A 9767-nucleotide genomic window follows, 5' to 3' on the forward strand; every position below is an offset into this window, starting at 1 on the left:
ATCTAAATAAAAACAAACTAAAAACCACAAAACTTAGTTTCAACATAATTTGGCATCTTTTTTATTCGCGTTAGCAAAAATAAAGCTTTCCTTCGTCACTTACAAATGGTAAATAAATACATGGATTCAGTGTAGGTTTTTGATTTTGATGGGCTCGACAAGTGTCTGGCCAGGAATATTTATAGGATCACTCCACTTGGATGTCCGGGACCTAATCCTCCTTAACGGTGAAGGAGTGCGTGAGGCCCTCGTAGGGATACTTTCCGCCCAGGATGTACTTGTACTCTCCAGAGTGCCGGATGCGATATTCCCCGGGAAGGGTCTGTGGACTGATGTTCCAGTAGATGTCCAACTCGCTGAAGCCCAGGATCGTGTTGGTGCGGTGCCAGATCATTCTGAAAGAATATAGATCAAGTTAATAACTCTTTATGGACATAATCCAGACTTGACTCACTTCGTCTCCCAACTGGCGTCCGTGTAGGCCACCTTCCAGCGGTCCTCGTTGATCTTTCGCTCCACAGTGAAGTAGGTTTTCTCGGTGAAAAGGTTGTTGCGCGGATTTCCGGATATGTAGGTTACCTTCACCGTCTCATTGATGCCGTACTCCTTGTTGGGCTGGGATTTCACGTAGCCAAAGTCCGTGTTGATGGGGTGTCCGTCGAAGAGAACTCCGGTGTTTAGCGACAGCATTACGTCGTTCATGTATGGCGGACTTGGACCCGCATCTACTGTCTCATTCCGCATCATAGCCTTGGTCAAACGCTCGAACACGTCCATGTAAATGGAGTGGGTGTGGGGACCGAAGATCGTTGAGGCTGCCTCGTAACGCTGCGCCTGGTACTCCTCCGGGGTCACCGTGTAACTGGTGTATATATTGGTCAGTCCGGCGATGATCACCTCGGTGTCTATACCTCCGGCAGCCGAGGCAGCTGCCCGAATCTGGTTACGCAGACGACGTCCCGCCATCGTGGTAAACTCACAGGGCACGGCTGCTATGATCACATCGCCAATCTTCAGGATCTGATCCGACACAATCTTTGGCTGCCACTCGTACGGGAAGGTGGCCTAAAATGGGAATAAATTTCCAGTTGAATGGTTATTTTATGCACAAAATAAAAACATTTTCAGCAAACATTATTTAATGACTAACATAATGAATGATCTTATAACCTAGAGAAAAACTACTTTACCTTAATGTTTATTAGCTAAAAAGTGCTTTGCGTTTCGTTTTTAATTACCTGCACTTCAGAGCAATAAAAATGATAATGACAATAATTGACTTAGACTATATTTAATTTAAAAGTAAATGGAAAATGGTTGAAATCTATTTTGAGCTGTGCTCTCAATCGATCCTACAAGTTTAGTAAGCAATGGCACACCATCTTAAGTGTTGCATACTTTCAGGCATTACTAAATTTATGAGGCATCTCTTAAGCATTACTATATATGGGTAGATAATCTATAAGTACTCACCCTTCCAGTAGCCAAAAGAATCGGTTTCGGTTCGTGGCACTTGATGTCCTCCTGTGTGGGAGCAGCAATGAAGTCGCGTACGAAGTTCCACATGGCGTTGTCCGTGGTGGTTCCCTGCTCGAAACTGAAGGCTCCAGGCCCATCGGTGGTGCCAGCGGCAAAACTGTAACCCATGGCAGGCTGACAGCCCCGCACCTTGTCGATCTTCCTGCTCAGCGGGTTGTAGGTACTGCCATTGTAATTGGGCATGTCTACAAACTGGTGGATAAACCTCACATCTCCAGTGACTTCCCGGGCAGTGGACTCCTGGCTCTGCTCATTGAGTAGACCCAGAGCAGCATCCGCCAACCTCTGTCCCAAAATCTGGGTGCTCTCAAACATATCCTTACCGGGACCAGAGGCGAAGCAATCTCCCTCGCCAGCAGGACAACGGGAAGTTAAGAGATCGCATTCATTGCCGGAAATCGAGCACTTGGGACCCATTATGTTAGGGGAAACATCTCCGAGATTGGACGAACAGAAGGCACCCACGAATTTGCCCTTGCCGGGCATCTTGTTCGGATTGTATTCCTTTTCCAGGAGCAGAGCAGCATAGCCCACGTTATCGCTGGTCACCAGTTTGTTGGTGTTGTTCATTGAGGTGGCATGGACTGCGTACCAGTTGAAGGCGCCCAGCAGGTTGTTTTCCAGATCCACAAATCTCAGCTGAGTCAAGGTCTTATCCGTGTCGTGTTCATACTGGGCACGCTCCTCGGCAGGATTTCTCAGGTAGGAGGAAGGAGAACGATTGATGTTGACATTGAGGACTGTGGTCTTGGACAGGAAGATACGACCATCTACCAGATTGTCCGTGGCCCTTTTTATGCACTAAAACAAAGCAAACATAATCATTCCGTTTAGGATTTTCCTTAAATGTAATACCTACCAAATAGATACCCTGAGCCATCACCTCGAAGGTCTGAGGCACAAAGCCCAGAATGGAGATATCGTAGAGCAGGTGCATCAGGAATCCTCCGGGTGCTCCGTGGGTGTGGGTGCCACTTATAGCCACGTTGTCCGTGTGGTAGAGGTTTCCGTAGCGAGCCTGCAACCGCTTAATCACCTCCCTCTTCAATCCATAACCCATCATTCCGGCATCGGCACTCACGAAGGCCACTCGGTTGCCCTTCTCGTCCTCCACCACAAAAGCACGGGCAAAGACTCGGGTGTGGATGCCACGCCCCACTTGCTTGATGTTGGCATAGCCCATCTATCATAGGAGACTCATATATAGATCAAAACATAAAGATGTTATTTTAATACTCACAAAATTGATCTCGACTGGAGGACCTGTGATGTCCGCTCTACCTACGCCCACTTTGTAGGTGGCGCTGGCCAAACCGCATAGGGAACTTAGGGCCAAAAGAGCCAGAAAGGCTATATTGCTGATGGCCATGTTTTGTTTTGGGAACTTAACTTTTAACTGCAATGTAATTATATTTAAAAAATAATTAAATAACTAGTTAATTAAATAATAATTTTAAAGAATTTACTTCTCATGTCAAAATTTACGTAATCACTAAAACCAAAGTTAGCCTTTCATGTTTTAAATAACTCCTTATCTGTGACATAAATACAAGCCAATTAGCCATGTTAAAAATAAACTACATTTTTTAATCATCATGATGAATAGCAGTTAACTTTTAATTACTGCCTTAAATCGCACACGAGATATAATTTAAAATAAATGCTCAATTTTTACCAACATTTTTCAGAAGTTATTAACTGACTCAAAAGTGCCTTATAATATTAACAGCCAATAATCAAATTAATAAAGCCGTTTTGAAGGAAATTAATAGGCTGTTAATTAAGATAGTTTAGCTAATTTGATTCATTTTAATATTTGTTTTTATAACAAGCTAACAGGCTGCTCTAACTTAACATAATATCAATCTTCTCCCTACCACTTTGTTCTACTTCTGATAAGTGGAAGTTGCGACTGATTATCATAAAACTGTATCTTTCTTTACAACCCTAACATAACCAATTCAAAAACGCAGAAATCAAGAGACAACCGTTGCTATTTGGCAATCATTTTGTATATTGCAAATATCTGCAACAAAACGCGATGGTGACGAAAGACATAATCGATTGACAGTCGGACAGCTGAGCTTGAACCATTCCGGCGATCCAGCGATCCACCGGCCCTCATCTATCAATCGGTTATAGATTAAATGGACAAATGCGAATTGGCAATCGCACTTCGAATGGGGCTGAGATTGGGGCGACGGTGACCTCCAGCAGACTTATAACAATAACAATAACAACCCGATGGACAATAACAATAACAATAATAATAACAAATAACAAAGCAAACAACCGACCCGCAGTTGCATGATGACGGACGGGGGATCTCTTATCAGTATCTGAAGACTCTCTTCGGAACCGGTTTTTATCAGTTGCGAAAGCCAAGCGGCTTCTTCGGTGGCTCAGCAGTTACTTTACAGCAGCGGTCAATATGACAGAACTGTGACCATAAATTATAGGAATTTTTGAGATAAAAAATATTAAAATATTTTAATTTTTACTTAAAATTTCTTCTTTGACATTTTACATATTTATTATTATAATCTATATAAATATATTCCTAGGTATCTTGGTTTTAATTTTTGGCTCTGTAGCATATCTTCCATTTCTATCGCTCATAAAATGATAACCATATGGAACACATGTGGTATACTTGATACTTCTATGCTGACCGCTGTTGTCTGTCTTGAAACCAAAAGTAGTTGGGTTTTTCACTACCACGCATTAGCACCGCCCCCTTCATCACTCATTTCCCCTCATTTGTGTTTCCAATTTTTCCGCTTGCTTTTGTTTCGAATTTAACGATGAATCGACTTCTTTTGTATGCGCAGTCGGTTCCCTTCCGTCCACATAGAACTCTCTGTTCTCATTGGGATCCCGCAAAAGGCGTTAAGTAGGAAATCGAGTGGGTAATTGCCGCGCATCTAAAGCAGTGCCTCATTCACCTGACCACCACGCCGATTCGACTATCCGCCGATCCCCATTATTTGTCGTACACTTTGCATAATTTACACACCACGGGCCTGACATTGAAAACGAAAATTAAATAAATATGCTCGGCTATAAGGCGCGACTATCAGCTGCAGGGCCATCGCACAAGATACAATACAAACTACAGATACAGATACAAATGGCCCGGCAAACACGTATCTTTTGTGCGGATTTCGATTTCGGATTCAGATACTTTTGCAACCGCCTGGAGGCTCGAAAATGTAACGCCGCTCGCCAAGAAAAGAGAGCACTCACAATATATGGAGATACGGCAAAGTACCTCTTGGATACGGACCGCCAAACGCTGATCGCCGGACAAACGCGCCAATTGAGTAAATTACAGAAGATTTCGTTTGATGAGTCTTTTATAAGATGAGTAGGTGTATTATATACCATACATGTGTATCTGAGGTTACTTGCACTGATTTAGGGATGCTCGGACTTGTTTTTGAGGGTTATGCAATGTGAACTCCTTTTTTTAGTGGAAAACCAGGCTCTGGCTTTTGGGCTTCAACACTCACATTCAAGGTTTGCAATCAATTATTTCGGATAATTATTGCTCTGGCGCTTATCACACGCTCTTTATCTGGCCAATTAACGGATAATGTGCAGCATTTGCATTTGCAGTTTGGGGCTTGTCGGGGCGATGCCAAAACCGATTTCAAAACACGCTGGGCCCCACTTTTTTCGATTTATTTATCTCTCCACGAACGCGACAGTTGATTTTTGGGTTTTCTGTGTTTTGTCCTCTCCCCCCAAAACGAAACTATCTCAAAACCGAACCGAAACGAGAGATCCGTGGGATTTTATCGCCGCCCGTTGTGCGCCCAAGCTGGCACTCGACTGATCTGATCGAGCCAAGACACCGATGTATTCCACACTGGGCTCAGCTCTCTCAGTTGTGGATCGCATTCAAAAAGCTGGCTTTGGACTGCAAGCGGTGGCGGGAAATTTGAATTATGTTTTGTTATATCTTAAGTTTGAAGTAGTTTACTATTTATTATGTGTTTAATCACTGAATATCAATCAAGTTGATCTAAATATGATAAAAAGTGTTTATAAAACTTTATTATTTTATGAAATAAAGAGAGCTACCTTTACTATTTCTTGCAACCTGATATATAATTTATTTTTGAGTTTGAGCATTACTTCTTGAACCTTTCTAAATTTAAATGCACGTATTATTTATCTTATGAAAGCATCTTTTATAAGCCCGTCCAATATTTCCACCTGCACTGTAGGTTTTGCCCGATCTGCATGCTTTAAATAATCCACCGATAGCTTATCATATCGCCTCGTTAGTTTCCGCAGATCAGGAATTAGATTGGACTTATATAGCTGTTATTCCTAGGTAAACAACTGCGCACTTTGACTCCTGCGAACAAGATATTCTCACACTCTAAGAACCCGATACCCGGTTGGCATATGGTATTTAAAATTTCGACTATATTGACTTACCCCAGAAATAAGTTTCCTGCAGACTTCTTTCGGGATCGATCCACGCGCTACTACTGAATGGGCGCTCAATCGATCCAGCTAAGGGGTCTTTGAAATAACCAGCCGATAAGGTCCAACTATCGACTAACTTCGAGTGTATTACCAAGATTAGCCGTGTTTTATTTGCAGCGATACGGATTAAGTACGTGCAATAGGAGGGGGAATATACGGCGTGCTCTCTAGAAATACAAATTTGCAACGTACTATTAGCATGCTTTTAAAAAGTATATATTTGGTTATTGTTCTGGTTATCTGACCTCTAAACCAGGAAGTACTTAAATTACTCAAAATATAACTAATTCAAAATTAAATTTACAATATTTTTAATCTAAATATGTAATGTATAATAATTATAACAGTTTTATTGGCTATAGGGGTTAGCGATAAACAATAAATCGTATTTAAATAGCTAAAGCTCGTGTACTTAATTTCGCACGCGTAGTAATATTGACTAAATTTAAACAAAACAGCTGAAAACTTGAAAAACTTAAAATAAACTTAGGAATTAAAAATTAAACATTGCAATTTAATTCAAAATATATATTAAAGTGAATTGAAATACTTCACTTCGAATTATGACAGTAACACACAAATCAAAATAACTCGACTATCAGTTTTTTTTTTTTTTTTTGTATCTTATTTGTTCAAAAAGTAACGTTCGACTTGCTTACAAAATTTCTGTTAACTATAATAACTCCGATTACTATCGATAAGCCATAAACGATTATCTTAGTGCCATCGCAATCAGCTGACTGCGTGGGAAAACAGCTGTTTCCAGCTTTTTCAGAGGACGCCACCTGCGTAATTATGAGTAATTCTCCACGCAAAAAGATTGCGGAACAGCATTAAATCGCCAGCCAAGTGCGCGTCCGATTCGTGGGAGCAAGAGCCCAAGACAATAGCCAAAGGATTACCGGCAAACGAGGCATCGGAAGCCTGGACAAAGAGCTGACACTTCAGTAGGAGCAAGTGAAACCATGTCAAAGGCTGTGAATAATATGAGCATGGGCGTCGTAGAGCCGCAGGAGAGGATGAAGCACCTGTCGCACTGCGGTAACCTAATCGACGTGGACAAGAACATGCCAGTCACACGGTGAGTCCTTCGTTTTCAAGCGATTCCATTGCCATTTGCCCCAAGGCTATGACCTTGGTCGCGAAGGACTTCTGGGCTCTAGGTTTCTCATACCCAATGTCCTTGTAGGTACTATCGCTCAGGCACCGAGATGCTGCGCATGGCCAACGTATACCTGCGGGAGGGCAACCACGAGAACGCTTTCATCCTGTACTTGCGCTACATGACCCTCTTCATTGAGAAGATCCGCCAGCACCCGGATTACGGTAGTGTTAAGGCCGATGTGCGGGATATCAACAAGAAGATCAAAGACGAGATAATGCCCACGACAGAGAAGCTGCGCGCCAAACTATTAACCCATTACCAAAGGGAATACGAGCAATTCCTGGCCAACAAGGAGGCTGAACGGGCCAGGGAATTGGAGAAGGAGCGAGAAAAGGAACGTCAGCGGCAGAAGGAAAGGGAAAAGGCGGGATCGAGTAGCATTCCATCCCTCATCCCGGCCAACCTGCACGTGCTGATCGACGAGGGCAACCAGCCATCGGCACCGGACTTGTCCCTGCTCGACCAGGTGGTCTACCCCAATGACTTTCCCACGGGTGCAAATCGAAGCCTGCCGGGATCGGGACTCCTGTTGCCTGCTGCTGGTGAAGCAGCCGCCGATAAGACAACCAAGTAAGATTCAAAGAAGGGTTTTAAAGCTTAAAAGAGATATTCCCAGGAACTGCCTGGGATTCAGTCTAGACATTCCTAATCAAGGGGTACCCAAAACCTATGTTTATTCTATGATGAAATGGAGAAACATGAAGAATTTCTGTTCCAACCTCGGTGCAGATGAAATTCTATAGTTGAAATCAGCATAACTTTTCCTAACCCCTACGTACTGTAAACATCAATGCGCCTATTTGTGGTTTAAAATGGGACACCTCAAGCAAATAAGTAGCCTACGCTAGCTTATCGAGCGATCGTCAGCTATAAACAGATATTTATTTGATTGAACTTGATAAGGGAACTGATAGTTTCTTGAAGCAGTTAGACTATCTATAGCCAATAACATTTTCTTAATAGCAATGCATATCTATAAATTCCTACTTACTCTAAGAATTAGATATATATTAACAAATATATTCATTCATTCAGCTCTAAGCCTAGCTTCGATCGCAACCAGAAGCCATCTTACAACCGTACGGATTCATTGCTGGCGGGATCTTTACGCCTAGTGTATGTTCCCGGAGACACGATGGAGGTGTTCCTAAAGCTGGCTCTTGCCAACACCTCGAAAAACATAGAGACTTGCGGAGTTCTAGCTGGTCATCTGTCCCAGAACCAGCTGTACATTACGCACATCATCACGCCGCAACAGCAAGGAACCCCGGATAGCTGCAACACGATGCATGAGGAGCAGATTTTCGATGTTCAGGACCAGATGCAGCTGATTACACTGGGATGGATTCATGTGGGCTATATAAGCTATATATATCTTAACTCTTACATATAAATTATACAATTTACTTCCTTTTTGCAGACCCATCCCACACAGACTGCGTTTCTGTCCTCCGTTGACCTGCATACGCATTGCTCCTATCAGATTATGATGCCCGAAGCCTTGGCCATTGTGTGTGCCCCAAAGTACAATACGTGAGTCACCCATGAGTCATTTTGGATAACAACTGCTTATCTGGTACTCATATCTTGGTCTTGCAGCACTGGTTTCTTTATACTCACGCCACACTATGGACTTGACTACATTGCCCAGTGTCGTCAGTCGGGCTTTCATCCGCACCCAAATGACCCGCCGCTCTTCATGGAGGCGCAGCACATCCGGATTGATAACCAGGCTAAGATCAAGGTCATAGATCTGCGTAGATAGTCACTCAAAGCAAACGAACTCAGCAGATCTAGCAATAGCTCCAGTTTCGGGTGTCAAACAGTGATTAACCATGGAAATTACAGAGATTTAGGCAGATAGAGAGAGAGTAACTATTTTCGGCAAAGAAAGAAAGATATGTATTTTTGCAAGCTGTTGATCCCGAGGATCGTCTATACATCACTTTAAGCACTCGGCGGCATTTGTTGTTGTTTATTGCGTTCCGGCCTTTCCGTTCGTTGCATACTTTCACTTAAGAATCCCCAATGTGATTTTAAATTGTGGCTTACCCTTGCGTTCGTTACTACCACATATTTAATATGTTAGGCAGTTGGAGGGGAACCCCCGTCACTCTCACACACAGGCACACACACACACCCATGCAGCTTACAATGCATACTATTCGGGGCATCCAAACAAGGAGTCCCTCCTTCTACGGCTTACTACTTGCGATAACCTGTTGTTCAAAGACGAATCATCATTAAATGCTATTATTAAACTGTGCATGCTTACCTATTGTACTAAACTGAATAAATATTTATGACTACTGGCTTATGGACGCCCATATGTTTCAATTTTAATGGGTATCGTTAACTTAGTTTTAGATTTTCAGTATGGCATGGTAGTAAAGTTAGAGAAATAAAATCTTGATTTTGTGCGTAATTAATTGATTTCATAATAGTAGAATTTTGTAATTTCTCTAAGATTAAAAACTTACAATTCCATCTCTTGTATAGGAATCTAGGAAGGAAATGCAATTTTTTGAATATAAAAACTTTTTCCGAAAGAGGGCGCTCCGCT

At 42.4% G+C, this 9767-nt stretch overlaps 2 protein-coding genes across 4 annotated transcripts; one reads left to right on the forward strand and one right to left on the reverse strand.

Moving 5' to 3' along the window:
* Positions 1–33: 33 nt before the first annotated feature.
* Positions 34–6046, reverse strand: LOC108111436 (neutral ceramidase). 3 transcript variants are annotated; one of them, XM_017220905.2, is made up of 6 exons: positions 5989–6046; positions 2780–2935; positions 2399–2722; positions 1474–2340; positions 455–1065; positions 34–395 (listed from the first exon to the last, which is right to left on the reverse strand). In XM_017220905.2, exons 2-6 carry the CDS (start codon positions 2906–2908, stop codon positions 212–214), a joined length of 2115 nt encoding a protein of 704 aa, XP_017076394.1. In that variant the 5' UTR covers positions 2909–2935; positions 5989–6046; the 3' UTR covers positions 34–211. The 3 variants fall into 3 exon arrangements, with proteins under 3 accessions (XP_017076394.1, XP_017076393.1, XP_017076392.2); XM_017220904.2 differs by lacking the exon at positions 5989–6046 and adding an exon at positions 5052–5356; XM_017220903.2 differs by lacking the exon at positions 5989–6046 and adding an exon at positions 4786–4893.
* A 650-nt stretch (positions 6047–6696) lies between these two features.
* LOC108111444 (STAM-binding protein-like A) lies at positions 6697–9525 on the forward strand. The gene is made up of 5 exons (XM_017220913.2): positions 6697–7120; positions 7229–7774; positions 8240–8555; positions 8625–8737; positions 8804–9525. Exons 1-5 carry the CDS (start codon positions 7005–7007, stop codon positions 8967–8969), a joined length of 1257 nt encoding a protein of 418 aa, XP_017076402.1. The 5' UTR covers positions 6697–7004; the 3' UTR covers positions 8970–9525.
* Positions 9526–9767: the final 242 nt, after the last annotated feature.

Source organism: Drosophila eugracilis, unplaced genomic scaffold (genome assembly GCF_018153835.1).
Source record: "Drosophila eugracilis isolate 14026-0451.02 unplaced genomic scaffold, ASM1815383v1 contig_1781, whole genome shotgun sequence".
NCBI classification, from domain to species: Eukaryota; Metazoa; Arthropoda; class Insecta; order Diptera; family Drosophilidae; genus Drosophila; species Drosophila eugracilis.

What these genes read in the sequence shown, in the direction of transcription:
- LOC108111436 (XM_017220905.2), bottom strand. Translation starts at nt 2,908, where the DNA reads ATGGCCATCAGCAATATAGCCTTTCTGGCTCTTTTGGCCCTAAGTTCC. An exon ending in CTCCAGTCGAGATCAATTTT is followed by an intron (nt 2,723 to 2,779) that starts GTGAGTATTAAA and finishes CTCCTATGATAG; the next exon opens with ATGGGCTATGCCAACATCAA. An exon ending in GACGCCAGTTGGGAGACGAA is followed by an intron (nt 396 to 454) that starts GTGAGTCAAGTC and finishes ATATTCTTTCAG; the next exon opens with AATGATCTGGCACCGCACCA.
- LOC108111444 (XM_017220913.2), top strand. Translation starts at nt 7,005, where the DNA reads ATGTCAAAGGCTGTGAATAATATGAGCATGGGCGTCGTAGAGCCGCAG. An exon ending in AAGAACATGCCAGTCACACG is followed by an intron (nt 7,121 to 7,228) that starts GTGAGTCCTTCG and finishes ATGTCCTTGTAG; the next exon opens with GTACTATCGCTCAGGCACCG. An exon ending in TTACACTGGGATGGATTCAT is followed by an intron (nt 8,556 to 8,624) that starts GTGGGCTATATA and finishes TCCTTTTTGCAG; the next exon opens with ACCCATCCCACACAGACTGC.